Here is a 27,094-nt window from a genome sequence, read left to right as displayed (position 1 = left end):
TTTCTTGCTTTTAACTCTATACAAGCTCCAAATCTAGTTTTCAATTAAAAATATATTTTTTTGATTTTATTTATAAATTATTTTTATTATATTTCATTGAAATCAAGAAAAATTTTAAACTTCATCAACTTTGCTTTTAAATTTAATAAATTTTTACTTTTAAGAACAAAAAAATTATTTTTAATAATTTCTTAATATTTAATAAGCATATATTCAGGTAAAGATGAATGTGGAAAATAATGAAATTTTTTCTTTCCCAATCTTACGAATGAGAATAGAGAAGTGTTACTTTTGACAAATAAATTTTACAATAAATACACATGAAAAATATTAATCCGTATGCTAGTTAATATTTGTCTATATTTTCGAGATTCGCTGATTCCACATGATATATTGCTTTCTATCATGAATGATTTCCCCCAACTCTATCATCAATGATTTTCAATAATGGAATGTTCTAACATATAATTGAATCATTCATGCACATGATTAAATAAAATATTAATATCAATGTTGTATTTTGGTATTCAAGGCGATACAAAAAAATAAATAGTAATCCTATGTAAAGATTTTACCATCACAATAAATGTAAGTTGAAATCAATCAATTAATATCCGAAACTTGTTCGGATAAAAAGCACGATGAATTGATAACTTATCAATGGCATTATTATTAATGACAAGTCAAATCGATTTAGGGAACAAAAATTGATTATAGTGTTGAAAAATTGAATGCTATCGCAGCAGGGGGACAATAATTCTCCAACTTTGGAGGATCAACTAAATTTAGCATCGATTGGAATTAGTTATTGCCTTTCACTCGTCCTGGTCAAATTTATGTACTTAAAATATTATTAGAAGAATTTCAATATTTCCACCATCACAATATAATTTGTTTGAAAAAAAAATTATTTCTTTCTGAATGGTCCTCTGAGTACAACTTAACCGTTACCGATTTTTATTTAACACGTTTTCGTCGTTTTATCATTTGATGAATTATTAATTATTTATTTAATGTTAATGTTAATTTTAATTTTCCTACTCAAGCTCGTTTATTCATTTTTCTAGAGAATTTATATACGATAGCATGAAAAACCATAAGATATTTAGATAGATTCACAAATATATTTCAGCCGTATGATCACATTACTCTATTCGCATCTCAACAGCCTTTTCCCCGCATTTGAATGTGATTTAGTTCTCTCTGCGATTTCTGGATTTGGTTGATGTGTGATCGATTTGAATCTTCGCGTTTTTGATTCTAGGGTTTCCTTTGGATCACATCCCTGGCCATTCGTCGATTGATCATTCAAAGCTTTTGGAAGGCTTTAGGGTTTCTGGGTTGGCAGATCCGTGTTCAGTTTGGTTCCTGAGGAACCATTTCTTCAACAATTCAACATGTTTTGGCGTATGACTGGGTTGTCCACAGCATCTCCTGTGAGTCTCTATGCTTAAATTTGGAGCCCCATTTCTCGTTTTCCCTTTAACATCACGTTATATTTGCTGTGTTCCGGGGGCTTTACTGGATGCGTGTTATTAGGTGGTCGGGTGGTTGTTGTTTTTTTGTTCCAGTCCGGAGCTTTTTATATCTTATTTTATGCCTTGATTTTCTTTTTGGGTCCCGGGTAATGGGAGACAGGAAGGAACTTTAACTTCAGCGGTTTCATTTGGAGGGACCAAGGATGATACAATTACCTTAGATGTTTCGAATTGAGTGCTATGATATATTGTTCACTTTACCATGCATAGCGTCATCGTCTCAATTTTCTGTTGATTTCATTGTTATGGTTTTGAATGAACAAGGTTATACTTCCTGGACTATTATGTGAATTAACACATATAGCAACATTTCAATGGGTCACATGCATTAAATTTTATTACACTATCTCAATTCAATTCTAATTTTGATTTCACAAACAATTAAAAAGAGGAACCAGAAAGAAGCCATGACTATCAATTCTGGGTTATTGATGTTTATGTGTTGCTTGACTGACAATTCCAACTCTGTTTTCTTGGATTTCATTTGGTTGATATCCAACATATTCATTGCGATTTCTTCTCTTAATTTGTGAATCAATTGATGTGTGATGGTGGTTCTTGATGTATTAACAGTCACAGGTGGCATCTTCTATGCTGACATTTGATTTAGTAGGAGAAACTGAATATATGCAAGTATTTTTAGCATATTTAAAATACTTGGTTTTCTTCTTGCGTGAGTGAGCACATGGAATACTCGACTTCGTATTAAACTGTTTCATAGTGTTTTGAGCCATTACTATGATTAAGTTGGCAAATTCAATTTCCAGCTATCAGATGGTATAAAGTTGTTAAAAGTGTAAGTGAAGCTTACTTCAACAATAAAATAATTCATGAATATTTTGCAATTATGTACATTGAAATCAAGATTGGAAATACCATAAGGTTGCCAAGTCATAACTAAATAAATTACCTATTTAACATTTTAAACTGTTCGGAAGCAGTCTGGTTTTGTGCCAAATAATAGGTTTTAATTGTAATTTGAACTTCTATTTTTGGTCGCTGTTGGATTGTGTTAATTCAATTCAATTTTTTATGTATTTAGCTACCTTTTTGGTGTAGTGATTGATTTCATCCACTCTGTTTTGTGTATTTAATTTCAGGTGGAGACGCTTTTGGATAAAGACAATTTCACTTTAGAAGAATTGCTTGATGAGGATGAGATTATCCAAGAATGCAAAGCTTTGAATAGTCGCCTTATAAATTTGTAATGAGCTTGCCATATCTACTGCTAGCGCAGTTATACCTTTTTTTGTTTGTTTGTTTAACTTTTCTTAGCAGAATTTGTAGTATTTTTAGATGCTTCATCTATTTATAAGAAATATATTCAAATATATCCCAGTTAGGTGGTAAAGAAGAATGCTATTAGCATAGTTCAAGAACTGATATCCATGCTTATATATTTTGACTTTATGGAGACAAGATTTTGAAGAAGGCTGTTTGTAATTTTTTAGTAATCCCTTCTCAATGAAAGTAGTTTAGGTTCAGTTTCTCAAATTGATGAGTTGTGAACAAGTGCTCCAGTTCTATTATTCCCAAGTCCTAGCAAAAAAAAAACATTTCTTTTTGGTGATAAAAAAACAACCTATATAGAAGAAAAATGTTTAATAACTATTCTAATTTTCTTCTACAGGCTTAACTTTGGTCCAGCTAACTCTGAAATATCTTTTCCTAGGGTTAAATTATATTTTTCATTAGCTTGGATGGTAATATCAGTGATGTTTTTAGGCTGAAATAGATGTGGGCCCCCATGCATTGCTTGGAGCCTAAAGAACGAGTTTCAATGTTGATGACTTATGAATAATGTTGTTTCTTATATATTTAATTATTTACTATTGATTGATATTGATGATATATTGATACTGATATTCCCCCATTTGGATATCCTGCAATCTGCAAATGTGGTGCTTTGGTATCATGTGTTTGGGCAGTTTGAGTAACTTGTTTTTTAATAATCAAATTGGTAGCTAATGAAGTTTTGTGTTGTCTATTGCAGTTTGCGTGGAAGAGCACAGGTCGAGAAGTTATTACGATACATTGTTGAAGAGGCTCCTGAGGATGCTGAAAAGAAGCGAACTTTCAAGTATGTTGATGAAAATGAACATAGATCTAAGTTTCTCTTTGGGAAAGTTTTTAAGTGACTACATGTTTTTACTACTATCTGTAACAGGTTTCCTTTTATAGCTTGTGAGATTTTTACATGTGAAGTTGACATCATACTCAAAACTCTTGTAGAGGAAGAGGAAGTGAGAAATCAGATTCTAATAGCTCTTTTATCTTAAAATACATTTGGAAAAGCTTTTATTGCTGACTGTGTTGCTTCTTGGCAGTTAATGAATTTGTTGTTCTCCTTTTTGGATCCAAAGCCATCCCATAGTAACCTGCTGGCTGGGTATTTTAGCAAGGTACTGATTTCTTGAGATTTGAAGTCTAGTTATTTGTGTATGAGTTTTACCATTTGTAAATTGTACTTAGCATTCCATTGGAAGTCTTTTCTGCCCCTGTATATATATATATATATATATATTTTTGGTTCCTTTAGCAAATTATTGTGGCCTTATATATATTAAGTTTTTTTGGTGCTAGGTTGTTGGATGTCTGTTATTACGCAAGACAGTTCCTTTCATGCAATATTTACACGTAAGTTCTTTCTTTATTGTTATTGTATTAAGTTTTTTGTACCGTGAGATACAGCCATCAGATTGAACTGTTATCTAATGAAGCTCAATAGAAAAGGCCTTTTTCAGAAGATTTAACCAAGGAGGGAGTGTGAAAGACTGGTGTGAGGAGATTGTTACATTAGTGTTTTGGTGTTTGAGCACCAGAACGTGTCTTTACTAGAGTGGGTATGCATAGGCCGTTCTACTGTGGGAAAGAATTTGAAAATGTTTATTAGAAGTATAGTGGTCAAGGTTTCAAACGCTCCTAATGTTGTAGTAATAGTAGTATTAAAAGGTATTAGAAGTCATGAATAGGGTGTGGGAAGGCATGCTGAATCTAAGAGTGGACTGGAGATTCTTTGCATCTTGAATTTTTACTGTGCTATCTTTTTTCTTCTGATTCCTGTGAAAGCAATTTTACTTTTCAATTCTTAAGCCTATCTCACTAATATTGGGTAAGACGGAGGTTTCTTTCTGTGACTCTCACGAGTACTATTTTGGTTTTCATAATGATTTGTGAATGACTGTTGCCGATATTTAGACCAATTTGTTTGCCCATGTATTCTCTTCCTTTCCTTTTTTTATGTCCTTTAGAAAATAATTATACTAGCTATATATTTGACGCAGAATACTAAATTCTGATTTTAATTGAGCTAATTGAAACCTTCTGTGTTCATTGGCATTATTTGCAATACGTTATACATGATGTTTCTCAGCTAGTCTCAGTTCTGCATGATATAACAAATTTCATGCGAACTTTGAAAATGCCTTCGTTTGGTGGTGTACTTTTGTCTGTTGTGAATGGCCTATTTATACCAAAACTTATGTATCTAGTGTAAATTAGAAGTGAAAAGTACAAGATTGAAAGTTCAGTCCACCTGTTCTAGTGAGGAAAGTGCATTTAAGGTTTTTATTGCATGTGAATACATCAACATGCCATCTGTTAGTCCTTGTGGTCTCCTTAGTCTTTATGTTAATTGCTTGTTTTACTATGCTTTCAATTTGTTCATTGTGGTCTTGGCGGAAGTTGCCATCAATGTGTCTGAATTGGGAACATATCGAAGACATCATTGTAATAGGGCCTTGAATGGGAGTCTGGCAGTGGTCGGCAGGTCTAAAGTGAGAATTACTTTTCTGAAAGAGGGAAAATGAATCTGTAGATGATCTGTTGTTCTCTAGTGGCCTTGCATGTGTAGCAACGGCTCTTCTGACTTGTCTCTTAAGGTTCTTGATTCTTGATTGTAGTAGTGATTAATCTTGTCAGTGGCTGTAGCAGACGATAAGATGTCCACCTTGGAGACCCAAAAAATTGCGAAAGCTAGAACAACCAAGTGAAGCACTTCAGCTCAACTGAATTGAACTGTAGCATTGAAATTATATGCCGTTAAGAGTCTAAAGTGTCAATGATAAACTGGCTTTGGTCTAATTTGAGTCTTTTAATAGCAAGTGGTCTTAACATGCAGCATTTCATTTGATTGCAAGTTTGATCTTTTTTCCCCACTCTAACACAGCCAGTGGGCTTGCTTTTAACTGAATTTATTTAGAGTTTAAAGTGTCACAAGATCAACTGTCTTTGTGATTGTTGAAATTTCAACAGAACTTATGAAAGCTAGGGTTGTTATGGCAAACTCTGATGTTAAGTTCTATACAGTTGCTCATGACCTGTTCTATACGGTTACACATGAGCTGTTCTGTCCATGATTTAATTTGAGTCTCTTAATTTGTCAATGATACTTTTAGCATTTCATTTAATTGTAAGTTAGTTTTGTCCTTTTATTAGACTAACTCAGCAAGTGGGTTGGGTTCCCTTTTAACTGAATTTATTATGAGTTTAAAGTGTTGTGATGATAAACTGCCTTTGATCTTGTTGGAATTTCAATAAAACCTACGAAACCTAAGATTGTAATGGGAAACCCTGATGTTGTTAAGTTTTATACAGTCGCTTGTGACCTGTTCTATATATAGGGATAGGGATGAGGATGGAGAATAATGCTAATCTAGTATAAAATGACTTCTGGATAGTTTAGTCATGCTTTTTTTTTCCTCAATTTCAATTTCCTGTTGGCTGATATGTTGTCCTTGTGGCTATCCAGGCACACCAAGATATTGTAAAGAAGCTGGTTGACTTGATTGGAATTACATCTATCATGGAGGTATGTTTTGGCAACATCTATTCATGCTTTATAATGTTGAACTCATTGGTTACAACTTCGCATACGTTTCTCTGATGTCCGAAGTTTGTTGCTAACTTTATATCTGAATATGAGGGTGGCTTACATGATATAGTTGGAATTAATATTTTAGCTGTTAACTATTCCTATTGGTTACTGAAGTTAACTTACCTGTATTGTGAGGTTTCCGTAGATTTTCTGTAATTTCTGTTCTGTTTTCTTCTGTTAAACAGGTTTTGATACGCTTGATTGGTGCTGATGAGCATATGTATGTAAATCATGTGGATGCAATGCAATGGATTGAAGACACTGACGTGCTTGAGATGATTGTGGACAAGTTCAGTTCTTCAGTAAGTAGTATCAATTTCTAAGATTCTATATTATATGAACTTGACCAAGGGCTATCATAATCCGTCCATATTTAAAAGTATCTTTTTGTGTGTGAATGGATTAGATTGATTGCATGTGCTGCTGTTTGTTCATGCATCAATGAGAGCCGAGGGAAAAACTCAACTAATAACAAAAGCTCTCAAACATTTTATTGGTTGATAGCATAACAAGGAAAACAGATTGTTCGCTGCTGGTGTAACAGTAGCAGTGCAGCACCTCTTGCTATTCCTGCAACAGCAGATGTCGAGTATCTAGATTTTATCTGGAAGGCCTAGGTTTATTTAATTTTTAATTTTTAATTTTAATATATATATATATATATATCTTATAATTCATGTAGCCGACTATATCTAGTGGAATAAGGTTTATTGTTATTGTTGAATATTTATATATCTTATCTTTGAAAGAATGAGGACACAGACTAAACATATCTTTTAATTGTAAGCTTTTAAACAATGACTATTACAGAGAATTTTTTTAAAAAATTATGAAATCTGGATTGTTCTATCGATGAACAGCGGATTGATGGAACTCTTGGCATTGCTTTGTTTTTCTCTCCTTTCCTATCAGCGAGTTCCGATCCTTTTGTTCGCAAGTTCATCGTTTGTACTGAACTGCATGCAGAATCAAATCCTGTGCCACAAGATCCTATATGAGCTATACCCCTCCTTGCATTTATGCTAGAGGCGTTGCCAGTGCTATGAGCATTGGATTATGTAGATAAAGAACCTGGATGGTCTAAATTTATTGCTACTTTTGCTATAGCTACACTTCCCTTTTGCTTTACAGTAGTAATCATATAAATTGGCATCGATGGATGAATACAACATATTCACGCCAATATTCATATCAATACAACAACAACAACAACAACAAGCCTTTATCCCACTAGGTAGGGTCGGCTACATGGATTGCAAGACGCCATTGTGCTCTCTATCATTTATCAAGCTTTTAGGAATATTATTAATTAAGAGATCGCGCTCAACAACTTCCAAGAGTGTTCTCTTAGGCCTTCCTCTACCTCTCTTAATCGGACTCAAAGTTATATGTTCCACTCTTTTCACTGGTGCCTCCCTTGGTCTTCTTTGTACATGCCCAAACCATCTCAACCGATTTTCTACCATTTTTTCCTCAATAGGTGCCACCCTCACTTTTTCGCGTATGTGCTCATTTCGAATTTTATCTTTACGTATATGTCCGCACATCCATCGTAACATTCTCATCTCTGCTACTCCAACTTTATGCTCTTGCTGTCCCGTTAGAGCCTAGCATTCACTACTATATAACATTGCCAGTCTGATAGCAGTGCGATAAAACTTTCTTTTAAGTTTATTAGGCACCTTACGGTCACAAATAACTCCTTTAGCTTTTCTCCAATTAAACCACCCAGCTTGAATTCTATGTGAAATATCTCCACTGATTTCGCCATCATTTTGAATAATGGCTCCCAAATATCTAAACTTTTCCACTTGAGGTATAATTTGATCTCCCAATTTCACTTCCAAATTATTGTCGAATATTCTTTTACCAAATTTACAATATAAATATTCTGTCTTACTTCTACTCAGAGGAAAACCTTTCGACTCCAATGTCCTCCTCCATAACTCAAGTTTACAATTAACCTCTTTTCTTGTCTCTGCTATAAAAACTATATCATCCGCGAAGAGCATACATTTCGGGATTTCCTCTTGAATATGTTCCGTCAAAACATTTAAAATCAAGTTGAACAAATAAGGACTCAGAGATGATCCCTGATGTAGTTCAATCTTTATAGGAAAATCCTTTGTTTGACCACTAGGTGTTCTTATACTAGTTTTTACCCCCTCATACATATCTTGTATGGCTTTAATATAAGCAATCCGTACTCCCTTTTTTTTCAACGCTTTCCAAAGCACTTCTCTTGGTATACGGTCATAAACTTTTTCCAAATCAATAAAAACCATGTATAGATCTTTATCTTTACAACGATACTTTTCCATTAATCCCTTTAGTAAATAAATCGCCTCTGTAGTTGATCTACCTGGCATAAAACCAAATTGATTCTCAGAAATACTTGTCTCCAATCTCAACCTGTGCTCAATTACTTTCTCCCACAATTTCATTGTGTGGCTCATGAGTTTAATCCCTCTATAGTTAGTACAATTCTGAATATCTCCTTTATTTTTATAAATAGGAATTAATGTACTTCTCCTCCACTCATCAGGCATTTTCTTGGACTGTAAAATCACATTAAATAACTTAGTTAACCATCTCACCCCTTCTTCACCTAAACATTTTCATGCTTCGATAGATATACAATCAGGTCCGTTGGCTCTACCATTTGCCATTTTCTTAAGAGCTTCCTTTCCCTCCCTATCACGTATTATTCGATAGAATGACAAATTTTGTTCTCCTTCACCAGTTACTAAATCCTCCAAATTACTAGATGAATCCTCTCTGTCATTGAAAAGTTTAAAAAAGTAAGTCTCCCATCTATTTTTAATTTTATCATCTGTAACTAAAATTCTTCCCTCTTCATCTTTAATACACCTTACTTGTTCTAGATCTCTTGATTTTCTTTCCTTACTCTCGGCAATCTTATAAATATTTTGCTCTCCTTCCTTCGTCTCAAGGTTCTTATAAAATTCTTCAAAAGCTTTAGAACGAGCTTCACCCACAGCTCTCTTAGTTTCCTTCTTAGCCATATGGTACCTCTCCCAATTTTCCTCATTGTTACACAAATGTATGGCTTTAAAACAGTTCTTCTTATACTTGATTTTATCCTGTACACTATTATTCCACCACCAAGACTCCTTATCTCTCGGACCAGAACCTTTCGATTCTTCCAAAACTACTTTTGCAATCTCCCGTATCTTTTTAGCCATATCCTCCCATATGATGTTAGCACTTTTCTGAGATTCCCAAATTCCTTTATCCAAAAGATTTCGCTTGAAAATATCTTGCTTCTCACCTTTTAATTGCCACCACCTAATCCTTGGTGTTACTACTTGTCGACATTTTTGGATTTTACTCATAATACACACATCAAGGACTAGGACCCTATGTTGTGTCCTTACAGCATCTCCGGGGATCACCTTACAATTTTTACAAAGTCTTCTATCTGTGTTCCTAACCAAAAGAAAATCAATCTATGACCTTGAAGCTCCACTTTTGTAAGTGATGAGATGCTCATCTCTCTTCTTGAAACAAGTGTTGGCAATCTTAAAATCATACGCTAATGAGAAATCAAGAAGAGTTTGTCTTTCATTGTTTAGCTCTCCAAAACCAAAACCACTATGCACCCTCGCATACTGACCAGCTTCCCTCCCAACATGCCCATTAAAGTTCCTCCAATAAAAATCTTTTCACTCTGTGGTATATGTCGAATCAACCCCTCCAAATCCTCCCAAAATAATTCCTTAAGACTGGCTTCTGTCCTGACTTGCGGCGTATAAGCGCTAACAATATTAACAGTCTCACGTCCAATTATCATTTTTAAGGAAATAATTTTGTCTCCAATTATGCTAACTTCTACAACGTTCTTCTTCCACTCCTTATTTATAATGATGCTTACTCCATTGCGTGCACTTACTTTTCCTGTATACCAAAGTTTGAAACCTTGAATATCCTTAGCTTCTTCTCCACGCCATTTTGTTTCTTGCAAGCAAAGGATATTGATTTTTCTTTGAATCATAACCCCTACAACTTCTACAGATTTACAATTTAATGTCCCAACATTCCAAGTACCAAATCTAATTTTGCTCTTATGGACTAACTTCTTTAGCCGCGTGCGTCCAGAATGACGCGGTAGCCCTTGCTCATTTAACACTACATTCGGGCGCCGATGCAGCGGCTCTAACTCACTTATCACTGTACTCGAGCCATGCAGCGCGTTACTTACGGGCAACGACCAAGTTTTGTGTACTTGAGCAGATTGGTAAAGTAAAACAGCCAGTCCCTCTTTTTTGGGATTTGGATCCTCACAATCAATATAAAATATAAAAATATATAACAAGCTACACCATTCATATAACAAACTATGTCTTATATATCCATTCATCAAAGTTTGAGAATTCATCAACTCGCATAATGCCAAATTAGTCATCTAAGATGATTAGGTTGGTACCAAGTGATGAACACCATTTTTCCTCTTGAAGGCTGAAATCAATGATGAATTGGAAGGGCTTGAATAATCAGTAAGAAGAACAATGATTGCTTGACTCTTGACTCCTAGGAACCTACTTGTGATTTGATCACTTTCACTCGTATACTTGCTTGCTCTTTACTTATGTTGTTGGTATAGTTGTCTTTGTTTCCACTTTGACTCTTGAAATCAACTCTTGGTAACTGACTTGTAACACTTGGAGATCACTTTGAAATCAATTTGGATTAGCTCTTAGGGAAATGACCTAGATTGTGCCCTATACACAATAGGGTTTAAATCTTGTCTCAGATTCTACTGTAGGGATGTGAACTGGCCTATGTACAGGCAACCTAAGCCAAACTAATTGTACTAAATTCCAAATGACATATGAAGACCCTGCCCAGCTTAGAATGCCAAGCCCCTGCGTTCAGTTTGTGGAAGGCCAAACTTTTTGGGTTAAAAAAACAGTAAATTACTTTTAAGTTTTCATGAAAAGACACTAAGTGACTTTTGATAATGGTTGGTCTTGTGGAAGTATGATTAAATAAAGGCTAGACCTTTATGCGGTTCCTTTTACGATAAATTCTGCGGAACTGTTGGAAAAAGATGGGAATTAGGTAGGAAATCTCTATTAGAATGTGAATCAGGATCTGAAATCCATATCCTAATAAAGCCAAAGAAGAATCTCCAAGATCCTTTCTGAATACCACTTCACATCTTTATTACTTAAATTCTGATGATTGTGCATGACATGCACATTACTGATCATAACTGACAACATATGACTAATTGCTTAAACGAATGGCAGCACTTCACAACTCCTAAACACCTGACAACTCATTGAATAATATACAACTCATCAAAATTACACTTAAACATTTGACAACTGAGATAAAACTATTCCTCCCTCATGAGATCATGTCGAATAATCCTAAGAATCTGACATTCTAAGTTTCTTCTACTTCCTACTGTATCTGAGATTAGGAAGATAATCTTTAGAAGGAATTCTATCATTGTATCCTCACTATCAAGTTTTTACAATCAAAAGATGACAAGTATATGGTTCTTTAATGATAACATGGCAGTTGTTTGATTTGATTGGGGAATCATAAAGTTGTATGCAAAAATCATACACTTTGTCATGTTATTTGTTACTGAAATCTGGCAATAAGAACATTAGGAATTGCATGTAAGTCATGCCACTACTAATCATTGTGCAATGAAAATGTATCTGCGGGGAACCTTCTCTTTCCCAAGAGTGTAGCAACTGAGTTCCAGGTATTTGTGTTTTCATTCTTTATACTAACACTTACCATTTATTTGTCTTTTACAGGATTCTCCAGAAGTGCATGCTAATGCAGCTGAAACACTCTGTGCCATAACAAGATTTGCTCCACCTGGGTTTTCTTCTAAAGTCTGCAGCCCTAGGTAGGGGTTTTCCTATTCTAATCTTGTTGCATGTGGTTGTTAGTGCTGTCTTAAGTTCATGTATTCTTTTCTTCCTCATATATCTTAATAACTGCCTCGGATTTGCAGTTTTATTGGGAGATTGTTTCAACATGCTTTAGAAGACTCTCGGCCAAAGTCTGTTCTTGTTAATTCTCTTTCCATATGCATTTCTTTGTTGGACCCCAAGAGGCATACTTTTGGGGGATATCATTCATACAACCGCCAAATGTCCAATGGACCCACAGTAACTGCAAATCCTGAGGCTGTTGAAGGCATGTTAGAAAGCCTAGGTAAGGTTGCGTTATCTTGTCATGATTTCAGCTAACTTTTTTCTAATAAAAGTTGGATCACCTCAATTTTTTTTAAAGGTTATTCTGCTTTTAAATTTTGTAGAAGTGATAAACATCATTAGCATCATTTTATCCTTATCCTAAGATAATTTGGAGTCTTTGTTTCTATTTAAATTAGGTTAAGTCAGGATGCCTAGATTATCTTTTAGATTTATTTTGAGCAAGAATTAATTAGGTGTTAGTGGTATTTATCTTTTATCTTATCATTATCTTAGTTTAACTAGCTCTATAGATAGCCCTGGATAGTTTACTTGTGGTGAATTGAATAATGTAGAAGTTATTTGCTTTGCATGTCTCACTCAATTTCTTCTAATTCTCTCTGTTTCTTCTTAAATTCTCCTACCTTCCCCTTTCGTCTACTGTTTTGCATCAAAGTGGTATTACAGCAAATTGATTCAAAGCTCACACCACCCTAAGGGGGAAGGTGTTGTTTTAGTGATGTGAGTAGAAGTGAAGATGGGCGTTCAATTTGAATTGGAAAACATAGCTCACGATTTTTTTCTGATTTTTTTTTGTAGCTTCTTATGGATATCTATTTTATTTACTCTTCCAATACTCGATTTTCTTTTGTGTTGTTACTTTTTAAGATGTTGATATTGTAATATGGTAGATGCTCATGATAGTAAAATGGAATAAGAGAAATAAATCTATTAAGATGGTATAAAACAAGAATCTTGTTCTATACTTCTCTCAATAGCCACGCTTAGAAAAATCTCCAAAGGGTTTGAAAGACTGTTTTATTGATTGATGATATGCTAGCTTCTAAGTTGCTAGTCATATTTATACAGCTAAATACAATAAAATGTTGAATAAAGTCTAGATAACTGGATAACTAAATAGAATCTCCTAAAATCCAAAATACTAGAAAAATCCAAATATCTAAAATATTGAATTAAATCTAAACAACTAAATAAAATCTAGGAAAATCTAAATAAAAACTAAATAGAGGAAAATACCAAATAAAATACTAAATAAAATACTGAATCAAATAACCTATCTTAATTATCTTAATTTATCCTATTTTATTTTCTGATGCTTCCTTCTTGAATAAGTCTTCATGGGCACGCTATCTAGAATCTTATCATTACCCCGCCCTTGAAAACTCAACTTGTTGTCAAGTTGAAAAGAGGGGAATTGAACACGCAAGAGGTCGTAGTCCTCCCAACTTGCTTCCTCCATAGGTCGCTCGTGCCATTCCACCAGTAGTTCAAGTGAATGATGACGGGTCCAACGATGATCTAAGACTTGATAGGGCCTCACATGTAACTTAAAATCAGCCGATAGTGGTAAAGAAGCTGGTGTAATCGGCGCATCCATCCCATACGTCGGGTGTAGGAGAGATACATGAAAAATAGGATGACTATGAGCATCTATTGGAAGTTCCAACTCATAGGCCACCTTTCTAATCCTTTGAATAATCTTTTAAGGACCAAAGAAGTGAGGTGATAATTTTTCAAACTTCTTCTTGGTCAGTGATTGTTGACGAAAGGGCTGTACTAGTAGCCACACTACATCACCCACGGCATACTCAACTTCTCTTCAACGATTGTCAGCATAAGCCTTCATTCGGTCCTGAGCCTTACATAAATCGTCCTTTAAAAGTTTGAGCATTGCATCTCTAGTTTCTAGTTGATCTTTCAATTCAGCTACAGTGGTTTCGCCCCTGACATACGGACACAAGGGCAGAGGATCTCTTCCATATACTAGCTTAAAAGGAGAATGTTTGGTTGATGTATGATGACCTGTGTTGTAGGAGTATTCAGCCTAGCAAAGAAACTTGTGCCATGGCTTAGGTTGCTCATGTGCAAAAACATCGCAGATAGGCTTCAAGACAGCGGTTGACCACCTTTGTCTGACCATCAGTTTGGGGATGGTATGCAGTTCTCATTTTTAATTTGGTCTGTCTTAATCTGAATAATTCTTGCCAAAAAGAGCTCGTGAAGATAGGGTCCCTATCAGATACTGTTGAGTGAGGCACCTCATGTAACCTAACAATTTCCTCACAAAAGATTGTGGCCACTTTTTTGGTGGTGTATGGATGTGCAAGAGCAAGGAAATGGGCATACGTACCCAAACAATCTACTACTACCAAGATGACCTCAAAACCTCCTGACTTAGGGAGACTAGTGATAAAATCAAGTGAGATATCCTCCTAAATCTAAGAGGGTATGGGTAATGGTTGTAGAAGTCTTGCTGGAGCCAAAGTTTGATACTTATTTGCTGACAGGTGGCACAATGCCTCACATGTGTCTTTACATCGGCCTTCATGGTAGGCCAATAAAAGTTCTCTGATAGTCGCTTGAATGTTTTAAGAAAACCATCGTGTCCCCTAACTGCAGTCGAGTGGGCTTTTGCTAGTAACTTCAGTTGTAGTTGGGATGAGTAGGGAATGACTACTTTGTGGTCATAAAAAAGTTTTTGATCAACCAAGTGGAATCTAGGTTGAGACAATGGATCTTTCTGTAAGTCCTGCAGTATTTCCTTAGTGAAGGGATCTAATGCTAATTCAGAGGTGAGGTCATGAAGCTTGGTAGCGAAAGGGACTGCCAATTGAAAAAAATCTGCATGCTGTGGTTGTGATAATGCATCAACTCCCTTATTTTCCACTCCTGCCTTCTGGATGATAGTAAAATTAAATGGTAAAAGCTTGATGATTAACCTTTGTTGGGTTTGGTGGTGATGCGGTGTTGTAGCAAATATTGAAGACTAGCGTGATTTGTTTTGACACAAAAATGCCTCCCGAGGAGGTAATGGCACCATTTTTGTATTGCAAGAACTAACGCTAAGAGTTCACGATCATAAGTGGATTTGAAGCAATTAGAGAATGAAAATCTTTTACTAAAGTAAGCAATGGGATGGTTGTTTTGTAGGAGTATAGCTCCAATCCCTTCTATGGATGCATCGAATTCAACTACAAATTCTGCCTCAAAATTCGACAACTACAAGACAGGTGCCGTCATCAATGCAAGTTTAAGGTGATTAAAAGCCTGCTGAGCTAGTTCAGACCATAGGAAGGCATCCTTCTTAGTCAATTGTCGTGCAATAATCCCAAAATTCTTCACAAAACGTCTGTAATATCCTGCAAGGCCTAAGAATCCACGTAACTCCTTTACATTTTTAGGGACAGGCCATTCTCGTATTGCCTCCACTTTTTCAGCCTCAACTTCAACCCCTTGGGTAGAAATGTGCCCTAAAAAGGGAAATCTTGGTCGTCCAATGAAGCATTTTTTAAATTTACACAGAATCCATTTTCTTGTAGAGTTTGGAATACGGTGTGTAGATGTTCTTGGTGCTGTTGAAGAGATGAACTGTAGATCAAGATGTCATGAAAAAAGACTAGTACAAATTTTTGCAAATAGGGATGAAATAAATCATTCTTGGTAGATGCTCACGATAGTAAAATGGAATAAGAGAAATAAATCTATTAAGATAGAATAAAACAAGAATCTCGTTTTATATTTCTTTTAATAGCCACGCTTAGGAGAATCTCTAAAGGGTTTGAAAGACTGTTTTATTGATTGATGAGATGCTAGTTTTTAAGTTGCTAGTCATATTTATAAAGCTAAATACAATAAAATATTGAATAAAATCTAGGTAATTGGATAACTAAATAGAATCTCCTAAAATCCAAAATACTAGAAAAATCCAAATATCTAAAATACTGAATTAAATCTGAAAAACTAAATAAAATCTAGGGAAATCTAAATAAAAACTAAATAGAGGAAAATACCAAATAAAATACTAAATAAAATACTGAATCAAATAATCTATCTTAATTGTCTTAATTTATCCTATTTTATCTTCTGATGCTTCCTTCTTGAATGAGTCTTTATGGGCACGCTCTCTGGAATCTTATCATAATATTTTAGAAATTGTCATCTCTCGCATGCTGTAACTATGAGCTGTTTTGGCCTATGGATAAAGGGTGTGATTATTATCTCAAATTATCCTCTATCTTTGGACACTCCTGCATAATTTGTTAGACTTGCCCTGGAATAATTACAAGTTTCTGAACAATATGCAAATAGATATAACTTATTTATTGTTTTATATAGCCAGTTTGACCCATTATTTTTCTTTTGCTTTTGTTTTAAGGAGGATTCCTTATTCTCCACGAAGATGTACTTGCTTTTCTTTGCAATAATGCATTCTTTTATTTAAAGAGGAAAAGAAAAAAGAGTTGGTTAGGAATTTTGAACGCATAACAGTATCTCATCTCATGTAAAAGTGCATTATCTGTTCTGTATTTTTTCTTGACAATTGTATGCTCAAATGAGAACATGCTTATGAGTTTCTTATTCTGCAGGTGGTTTACTCGAGCTTTTAGACATTTCTCCTTCAGAAAGTCTCTTGGTAACTACTTATGGCAAGTTACAGCCACCTCTTGGGAAGCATCGGTTAAAGGTATACTAATTACTAGGAATAATTGTATGGTTCTAGAATGTGTCCCTTGCACTGCAGATATGGGGACAACTGAGAAAAAGAAATAGCCATATTGGTGATTCCCTGTTAGTAGTTGAGTTTTGAACATTTGTTATTCGTTACCGTAATATGACTTGCCCAGGCAATTACCTTATCTTGTGTTTGTCAGATTTTTTTATTAAGGATTTCTAACTTCACACTTTGTATGGGCAAAAGTAGCCCATTAGGTTTCTTTTTAGATTTCAGCCCATTGTGTTGTAGTAGGAAATTTTTTTGATCTGTTGCTATATCTTTTTCCTTGTATACTTTTTCATTGTTAATTATTACCCTCCTTCTTTGTGCTCCTTACTTGTAATTTTTCAAATAATTATAATATAACTATACATTGATAGTCACACACACGCTTGTTCAGATTGTAGAGTTTATATCAGTCTTACTGAGTGTTGGTGGTGAAACTGCTGAGAAGAAATTGATTCATCTTGGAGCAGTGCAAAAAATTCTTGACTTGTTCTTTGCGTAAGTCCAGCAACTTTGTTTTCTTTCCAAAGTCAGTTGCTCCTCTGCATTAATGCACTGATTAAATGTTGTAGGTACCCGTATAATAACTTTCTGCATCACCATGGAGAGAGCATAATAATATCAAGCTTGGAGAGCAAGAATTTTGCTCTTATTGAACATGTTCTTCGTGAGTGTGATATTGTTGGGAAAATACTGAATGCAGAGAAGCATTTCACGTTGGAAGCTGATACAAATAAGGCACATGATTTTTTTTTTTTGCCCCATAGATGTTATATCTTTATGAATGCTTTCCTATTTGTTTTCTCCACAACCTTTTGATGCTATTGCATCTATCTTTCTGGAGAAATAAATATCTTAATGTTCCAATCTGTTGATCAATTTGTTCCAGCAGCCAACAATACCTACAGAGGGTAAACCACCACCCAGGATCGGAAGTATTGGGCATTTAACCCGTATATCTAACAAACTTGTCCAGGTTGGGAAGGGCAACAGTGAGATTCAGGCACATCTGCAGGTAAATTACTATTTCTTTCCATTTTTATTGGAGAATTTCTTATTGATTGAACTTGTAATGCTCTACTGTTTAGTGTCTTTTGATTTGTTGCCTCTTCTCTCCAGCTAGTGATTACCTTGTGTTTATGTCATAGTTGTGCCCCAAATTCGATGTTGAAAGGCTGCAACATAATCATTTATGGTGTGTTTGGATTTGGATTTAAACCAAATCCCTCATTTGGATACAGAAGTCTATGAATTTGGTTTTGGTTCAAATTTAAATTCATTTCAAATTATAATTCTTTTATAATTTTAAATTTCCTCTGCACCCTAATCATTTGAAATTCTAATCATTTCAAATATCTTGTTCTCTTTGCATTTTCTCTATCAATACCTGACTCTTGTATCGTAATGAATGGGTAGATGTTTATTTCCAATCAATTCAAATGCTACCTTAATTTATTTTCAAATGTTTGGTATTGACAGGAAAATAGTGAATGGACAGATTGGTACATGAATGTTCTAACAAAGCGAAATGCTATAGAAAATGTCTATCAATGGGCATGTGGGTATGTTTTCTTTTTTCACTGTATTACTATCTTGTTAGTTTCTCAAATATTTCTTGAGTTTCAACTATTATGCTTTTAATTTGATCGGTATGTTTATATTTTGGCTAATGTTTTAGGTCTAGGGCATTCTCCTTTCCATGTGCTTTTATTTGTCTCCTGTCTTTGAGACACACTTCTAATTATGCTGATTGATTGTTACAGGAGACCAACATCATTGCATGACAGGACTAGGGATAGTGATGAGGATGACTATCAGGACCGGGACTATGATGTTGCGGCATTAGCAAATAACTTAAGCCAGGCTTTCCGTTATGGCATTTATAATAATGAAGACATTGAAGAGGTTTTTTTCCCCACAAGGGTGCACATGTCTTTCTGCTGCTGCATCTGCATTTATTTTTTGGCCAATTTAACTAGTTGTGATATAGAAGTATACAGGAGTTAGAACCAACTTCAACTGGACCGGCACTGATTGTCTTCTTGTTGGTCTACTGTTCAGTAAGGGATGTTGTAAAGGCTTTAAAATAATCCTCTTCAATAACCAGAAAGAGACAAGTTAAATACAAAGGTGCCTTTTATGGGGTAACGTAGTCTCCCAGATAGATAAACACTGTTTGAACCCACCATTTGTCAGCGTCTTAGACTTGGTTGCCATGCATCTTCTGCGGTACTTAAAATTATTATTTACTGCAATCCAAATCAAAATAATTTAATTCAAACGAAATGGCTCAGTTCTTAGTTCAAGAAAACCTGAAATAATTTTTGAAATATTTTCTATTGGGTGCAAAAGATTTGCTACAAGTCAGAAAATGAGTATGCAACCTTGAGGTCCTACACTAGTTACAATGGAGTCGAAACACTTCATTTTACTTGTGTTTTGGAACCTGCCTTACTCAAAGGGTCTTTTGCCTGCAATTGTTTGGTACTATCTGTCACAATTATACAACTTCCGTCCTAGTAGTATGCCTAATCTGTTCAGTTAGTGGTTTATGCTTTTGTTGATATCAATACTTTCTTGGTAAAAATGGTTAGGGGTTCTATCATTGGGCCCTCCCGTTCTTTTTCCTCTTCTTCAAATACTCCTTACAAAAGAGATTGTATCAGAGAAAGCTATAATGGGTTTCTACTTGTCCGTGCAAAGGTAGAGTATTAGAGCCTTCACTTAACAAGTTGTCATGATATGAAGCAGTCTTTTGACAATCCCACATATTTAATGCTTCATCAAAAATTTTGTTCAACAAACAGCCAAATTGTGCTTCATGCATTTCTCACTCCAGGGGTGAGTGTGACCAACCATTTTTGTGGTCTTGTTTGCATTCATAAGGCCTTGACCACAGGCATCATTGCATATTAGGGAGATAAATTTATTATACAATTTCTTGGTTGTGGTAAATCCCTGATTTAAATCTTTTTTTTTCTCCCTATTTGTCGTGGTTTTGATGTTTCAAATTATCCTGATTGTCATTTTATGTCATGTTATTATTTCATGATTTTGACCCGGGTACTTGTGTTTTTAGGCTCATGGCTCTCTTGAACGAGATGATGAGGTATAATTTTACTTCTCTAATTCTACTAAATCTCAGTCTGGCATTTATCCATGACCTATGCTTTTGGAACCTGTTTAACTTCATAAGAGGATGTCGTACTTTTATGAATATGAATGTTCCAGCTAAGTGCTCTATTTCACCAGTTAGAAGTTTTTTATCCTGCTGGTTTGTATCATTATTTATTTTATTTTTGGAGTTTCAATTCATTAGCATATTATAAAAGCGTCTGATGCATTTATTTTGTAGGATGTTTATTTTGATGATGAATCTGCTGAAGTTGTTATATCATCTTTGCGGTTGGGGGATGACCATGAAAGGTAAGTGGCGGGCTTTCGTGGGTCTTTCCTGTATCATTAATTCACATTCACAACATAATTAAAATGATGCCAAATAATTTACCAAAGGTCTCACTCACTTCTGTGATGAAGCTTGTGCTGTATTTTCTTTTGATATATGCCTCAATTTTTCCTGGCACATGCAGCGGGTCTCTCTTTACAAATTCCAACTGGTTTGCTTTTGAGGAAGATGGAGTTGCCAATGAGCGATCAACTGGTTCCCTTGCTTCTCCCTCGCCTAATGCTGAGGAGACTGGAGTTATCAGTGGCAGTGGAGACGATAATGTTATTGTTGGTGATGATGAGGATTTGGTTGACACTGCAACATCATCTCCAGAACCGGGACCTAAATCAGAACCTGTTGAAACTGACAAACCACTTGAATGGGTGGAATGGAGAGAATCTTCAGATGCCAATGTCTCTGCTGAGCTTCCCAATGGAGAACTTAAGGACCAATCAGGCAATGATGTTTCTAGTCCAGCTGAAACATCTCCGTCATCCAGTGCTGCATCAACAAAGGATGTGACAGCTGAACCATTAGCATCACCCAATGAGAACTCGAGCAAGGAAATCTTCCTGCCTGCAGAAACAGAAATTGGAACTAACAGTTCACCCGCACCTATGGATGTGGAAGTAACCAAAGTTGAGGGAGACAGTAACAAGGATGCTAAAGATGACAAAGGGGTTGAAAAAACGAATTGCTAATGTAAATTCTTGAATGAATCATCATGGGGGTCTAACTGGGCAAACATTAACAGAGGTGGGGAGATGAAATCTGGAGTTTGAATTGGCAACAGTATTTAGAACCTCTGAACATCGATGGAGCTTTACCTCAGCAGGAATATTGATTCTTTTATACCCACCAGCAAATCGAGGCTCGCGCGTCATTTGAAGCATGAACTTTGGTGTTCCATGAGTCTTTTAGCTCATGCGGTTAGGTGCTACTGAATTTTTCACGTGTCTATATCAATATTTAGCTTGTCCCATTAGGACGCAACCGAATTTTTCACCTTCTTTTTCGTGGATAACTGTTAATATAATTATGTTTTAAAACAGAGTTCAGCTATGAAAATGAGTTCCTTGGCTGAAAAGTTTCATAAACTCATTCAAGGGGATCTGATTTTCGTGAAAAGTATCTTGCTCGGATTGTATGGATCAAGCTCAAGTCATTGGAATCGCTTAGCACCCAGTCTAGATGTGATTGGTGGGGCCTGTAGTTGAGTTCTTGGAGGAATAAGATTTCTGACAATACGAACTGTTCCCAAATATGGTAGCTTGTGTTCCCCCCCCCCCCCCAAAAGGTAAAATTAGACTTGTGCTTTGCAGCATGGAATGCGTCCTTTGGGTGCAGGTTTGACTGTTGGAATCGGAATTTAGGGGCGAGATCAAGCAGGTAAGCCATTAAACTGTGTAGATTACTATATATTCTGCATCTATCTGGAAGATGCAAGGGCTAATGCAGTCCCGCACTGCTTGATGTGTGTTTATGTTTCTCTTATATGACCGTACGTGACGGTGGAATGCGCGAATGCGCTTGAAACACTAGAATAATTAACAAAATTCCTCTCTCTAAAAGACAATTGCTTTGTCATCATGTCTGCATGTAGTAGCCTGTGTACAATAGCGTCTCATGGAATGAAGACATTAATTTACCCCATTCATAAAGGGATGAAGTCATCAAGGATAAACTGGATGGTGGGCTTGGTATTGAAGGTCTTGAGATTCGAAATACTGCCTTTCTTTTCAAATTATACATCTTCATGATCATTATTATTATAGGTTTTATGCATTATAAAATTAGATTTTAAAATAACTATATACATTATATCTGAGCATTACATCCCAAATTTTATTTCAAATATTGTAAAATATTAATTTTCTTAAATTATATTTTTAACGACCTATAATAGTTTTTTTGGCTTTTGTTCTAGTATTCTAAGTCTTTGATCTATATTATTCTAGTTATGAGGTTAAGAGGGATCAACCCTAGTAGACAACTGATCCAATCTTTTTATACTAATAAAATCACATTCAAAATAAAATTTATTTAAACTCAACTTATAAATTTAATTAATTTATTTTCTTTTGAACCAAGAGCAATTTATTCCAAGTAAAAGGTAGTCCCTTACAAACATAAAAGGCGCAATCAAAACAAAATCGGACACAGAAATAGCACGAAGTTAAAGGCAAACAAAAACAAACATGATGAATGGCAAAAAATCCCGCAGAATTCAAATCTACAACGAAGTCACCAGCGTATAGAAACATGCTGCCGAATGAAAGGAGAACCACAAGCTGATAATGCACCACGCGCATGAAGTCAGCTAAAGTCCCGTCTGCAGAAGAAAAGGTACCCAAGAGGTACTAATAAGAGAACCAACCCTTCTCAAACGGAAGGCTAAAACTATAGCCAATATCCCAATGATATTAGTGTGTCTATCACTTGAGAGAAACGAAGACTGATCCGAAGGCAAGAAGTAAACAACCTGTGAAAGAAAGGGAAAGACAACACACTAACATAAGAGTAGCCTGAAAAAAGAGGGAGGATCATGACACTACACATTTCATGTCCTCTCGGCATCCGTATCATGGTTCCATGTTCCATCAGCATCAGTTACAGGAGAAGCGGGTGGAAATAAGTCAAGCAATCAGATTCAAGAGCCCAATCATCCAAAGCGGTATTGGACAATAATAACTTCCTTAATTTAAAATCCTTGAAAATGAGATGCATGAATGCTTTATGAGTTTCGAAATCGATTCGTTGAAATTACGTGCGATTGATATTCAAAATTTTAACATACAACAACAACAACAACAACAACAAGCCTTTATCCCACTAGGTGGGGTCGGCTACATGGATTGCAAGACGCCATTGTGCTCTATTATTTATCAAGCTTTTAGAAATATTATTAATTAAGAGATCACGTTCAACAACTTCCAAGAGTGTTCTCTTAGGCCTTCCTCTACCTCTCTTAATCGGACTCAAAGTTATATATTCCACTCTTCTCACTGGTGCCTCCCTTGGTCTTCTTTGTACATGCCCAAATCATCTCAACCGATTTTCTACCATTTTTTCCTCAATAGGTGCCACCCTCACTTTTTCGCGTATGTGCTCATTTCGAATTTTATCTTTACGTGTATGTCCGCACATCCATCGTAACATTCTCATCTCTGCTACTCCAACTTTATGCTCTTGCTGTCCCGTTAGAGCCCAGCATTCACTACTATATAACATTGCCGGTCTGATAGCAGTGCGATAAAACTTTCCTTTAAGTTTATTAGGCACCTTATGGTCACAAATAACTCCTTTAGCTTTTCTCCAATTAAACCACCCAGCTTGAATTCTATGTGAAATATCTCCACTGATTTCGCCATCATTTTGAATAATGGCTCCCAAATATCTAAACTTTTCCACTTGAGGTATAATTTGATCTCCCAATTTCACTTCCAAATTATTTTCGAATAGTCCTTTACCAAATTTACAATATAAATATTCCGTCTTACTTCTACTCAGACGAAAACCTTTCGACTCCAATGTCCTCCTCTATAACTCAAGTTTGCAATTAACCTCTTCTCTTGTCGCTGCTATAAGAACTATATCATCCGCGAAGAGCATACATTTCGGGATTTCCTCTTGAATATGTTCCGTCAAGACATTTAAAATCAAGTTGAACAAATAAGGACTCAGAGATGATCCCTGATATAGTCCAATCTTTATAGGAAAATCCTTTGTTTGACTACTAGGCGTTCTTATACTAGTTTTTACCCCCTCATACATATCTTGTATGGCTTTAATATAAGCAATCCGTACTCCCTTTTTTTTCCAACGCTTTCCAAAGCACTTCTCTTGGTATACAGTCATAAGCTTTTTCCAAATCAATAAAAATCATGTGTAGATCTTTATCTTTACAACGATACTTTTCCATTAATCCCCTTAGTAGATAAATCGCCTCTGTAGTTGATCTACCTGGCATAAAACCAAATTGATTCTCAGAAGTACTTGTCTCCAATCTCAACCTGTGCTCAATTACTTTCTCCCACAATTTCATTGTGTGGCTCATGAGTTTAATCCCTCTATAGTTAGTACAATTCTGAATATCTCCTTTATTTTTATAAATAGGAATTAATATACTTCTCCTCCACTCATCAGGCATTTTCTTGGACCGTAAAATCACATTAAATAACCTAGTTAACCATCTCACCCCTTCTTCACCTAAACATTTCCACGCTTCGATAGATATACAATCAGGTCCGTTGGCTCTACCATTTGTCATTTTTTTAAGAGCTTCCTTTACCTCCTTATCACGTATTATTCGATAGAATGACAAATTTTGTTCTCCTTCACCAGTTACTAAATCCTCCAAGTTACTAGATGAATCCTCTCCATCATTGAAAAGTTTAAAAAAATAAGTCTCCCATCTATTTTTAATTTCATCATCTGTAACTAAAATGCTTCCCTCTTCATCCTTAATACACCTTACCTGTTCTAAATCTCTTGATTTTCTTTCCCTACTCTTGGCAATCTTATAAATATTTTGCTCTCCTTCCTTCGTCTCAAGGTTCTTATAAAATTCTTCAAAAGCTTTAGAACGAGCTTCACCCACAGCTCTTTTAGTTTCCTTCTTAGCCATACGGTACCTCTCCCAATTTTCCTCATTGTTACACAAATGTATGGCTTTAAAACAATTCTTCTTATACTTGATTTTGTCCTGTACACTATTATTCCACCACCAAGACTCCTTATCTTTCGGACCAGAACCTTTCGATTCTCCCAAAACTACTTTTGCAACCTCTCATATCTTTTTAGCCATATCCTCCCATATGATGTTAGCACTTCCCTGAGAATCCCAAATTCCTTTATCCAAAAGATTTCGCTTGAAAATATCTTGCTTCTCACCTTTTAATTGCCACCACCTAATCCTTGGTGTTACTACTTGTCGATGTTTTTGGATTTTACTCATAATACACACATCAAGGACTAGAACCCTATGTTGTGTCGTTACAGCATCTCCGGGGATCACCTTACAATTTTTACAAAGTTTTCTATCTGTGTTCCTAACCAAAAGAAAATCAATCTGTGACTTTGAGGCTCCACTTTTGTAAGTGATGAGATGCTCATACAATTCCCAATTAAGGATATAACTCTACAGCAAATTTTCAAACTCGGATTAATACACATAATACACGATACCATATTAATTTTTAGTATCTCAAACGTTACATTTAATATATCAAATTAAAAATTAAAAATATATTAATTTTATATGATAAATTAAATTAGGGAGAATTGTTCCAAAAAAAAACTGACATGCATATTTTTTGCTGAAAAGACATTAAAATTTGGGGAAGGACCAAGGTCGTGTGGTATCAACATGTTTGAGTGTTAAATAACTAAATTACCCTCACCAAATCTTCTTCCTCTATCTCCTCTCCTACCCCCTCTTGCGATTGTTAGCAACAACATTGACATTGTTCTGGCCAGCAACCCTGTGATGCCGACGGCAGTGACGAGTTGTTATATGGAAACAAATGGTGAGTGTTGAGATGTTAGTTTTGAAGATGGTGGAAGAGCGGGTGAAGAACGAGGATCTTCTCTCTTGGTTCAAACCCTACGGCATTTTCTGGTCCTAAGATCCGAAGATTGGTGTTGGATCCAAAAAAAACATCAGCTACCCTCAGAACTACTACTAGCCACGTTGAAAATCTCATTACCGGCGTGACCAAGGGATATCAGCATTAAGTAAGAGTATTTGGTTGCAAAATGACGAAAAAATTGATGAACAGTCATGCTGGATAAATTATCTATCCTCTCTCTCTACTCCATTGGCAGTACCGCTAGTGTACCCCAGAGATGGTGGCAATCCATGATCTAGACCCTAAGGTATGTTAATTATCAAGAGCGTCCTCTATATAAGTAATGCTTCTGATTTATCAGTGGATTTGTCTATCTCATGAAAGGTTATTAAATTGTGTAAGAACGATATTGTTTTACACCTTTCATAAGTCACACTGACTTGATACAATAAACCCTAACTTTTCATGACATGCGAGAAGATCGTGGATCTGTCATTCCTTCTTTCCTTCCTCTTTCTAGTGAGCATATCAGCAATGGCCAATGAGGGAATATATTGGAGACTCTCTGAGCTTGGATATTCTGCAAAGACTGTATGAGGGAATATCTTGTTGTAATATAATTATCATGTATTATCTTATTCTAATGTAATTATGTTGTTAAGGGATGTAAGAATATATTATTATTTAATAACAAACAGATTAGTTGGTGTTTAATTATTTTTATTGATGCTTTAAGTGAGTGTGATTAAACTTTACATATAACAATAGTTATCATTGATATTTTCTTGAAAGATTTGAAAAAATTTCAATATTTTTATTTGTTTTTCAGAATATTTATAGGTATTTTCATGAAAAATTTTGCGTTTTCATAAAAAAAAGAGTAAATTTTAGAATATCTTAAATTGTTATCATGAAAAGTGAAGAATACACATTCATAATAAGTACATTTTTCAAGAGA

The 27,094-nt window shown here is 35.3% G+C and overlaps 1 protein-coding gene across 4 annotated transcripts; it reads left to right on the top strand.

Moving 5' to 3' along the window:
• Positions 1-1,105: 1,105 nt before the first annotated feature.
• LOC129287168 (uncharacterized) lies at positions 1,106-21,694 on the top strand. 4 transcript variants are annotated; one of them, XM_054923348.1, is made up of 19 exons: positions 1,106-1,436; positions 2,639-2,742; positions 3,532-3,618; positions 3,706-3,781; positions 3,866-3,940; positions 4,122-4,175; positions 6,289-6,348; positions 6,600-6,716; positions 12,213-12,307; positions 12,416-12,618; positions 16,985-17,082; positions 17,513-17,616; positions 17,691-17,856; positions 18,011-18,133; positions 18,598-18,680; positions 18,882-19,041; positions 20,198-20,227; positions 20,474-20,544; positions 20,709-21,694. In XM_054923348.1, exons 1-19 carry the CDS (start codon positions 1,398-1,400, stop codon positions 21,265-21,267), a joined length of 2,304 nt encoding a protein of 767 aa, XP_054779323.1. In that variant the 5' UTR covers positions 1,106-1,397; the 3' UTR covers positions 21,268-21,694. The 4 variants fall into 4 exon arrangements, with proteins under 4 accessions (XP_054779323.1, XP_054779322.1, XP_054779325.1 ...); XM_054923347.1 differs by having other exon boundaries at positions 18,008-18,133; XM_054923350.1 differs by having other exon boundaries at positions 1,107-1,436; positions 18,882-19,023.
• Positions 21,695-27,094: the final 5,400 nt, after the last annotated feature.

This window comes from Prosopis cineraria, unplaced genomic scaffold, assembly GCF_029017545.1.
Source record: "Prosopis cineraria cultivar Desert tree isolate PC_DT_omini unplaced genomic scaffold, ASM2901754v1 PC11, whole genome shotgun sequence".
Lineage (NCBI taxonomy): Eukaryota > Viridiplantae > Streptophyta > Magnoliopsida > Fabales > Fabaceae > Prosopis > Prosopis cineraria.
Note: the sequence above shows the minus strand (reverse complement) of the source record. Positions and strands in the feature narration are given on the sequence as shown.

What these genes read in the sequence shown, in the direction of transcription:
- LOC129287168 (XM_054923347.1), top strand. Translation starts at nt 1,398, where the DNA reads ATGTTTTGGCGTATGACTGGGTTGTCCACAGCATCTCCT. An exon ending in AATAGTCGCCTTATAAATTT is followed by an intron (nt 2,743 to 3,531) that starts GTAATGAGCTTG and finishes TGTCTATTGCAG; the next exon opens with TTTGCGTGGAAGAGCACAGG. An exon ending in GTCTATCAATGGGCATGTGG is followed by an intron (nt 18,681 to 18,881) that starts GTATGTTTTCTT and finishes TGATTGTTACAG; the next exon opens with GAGACCAACATCATTGCATG.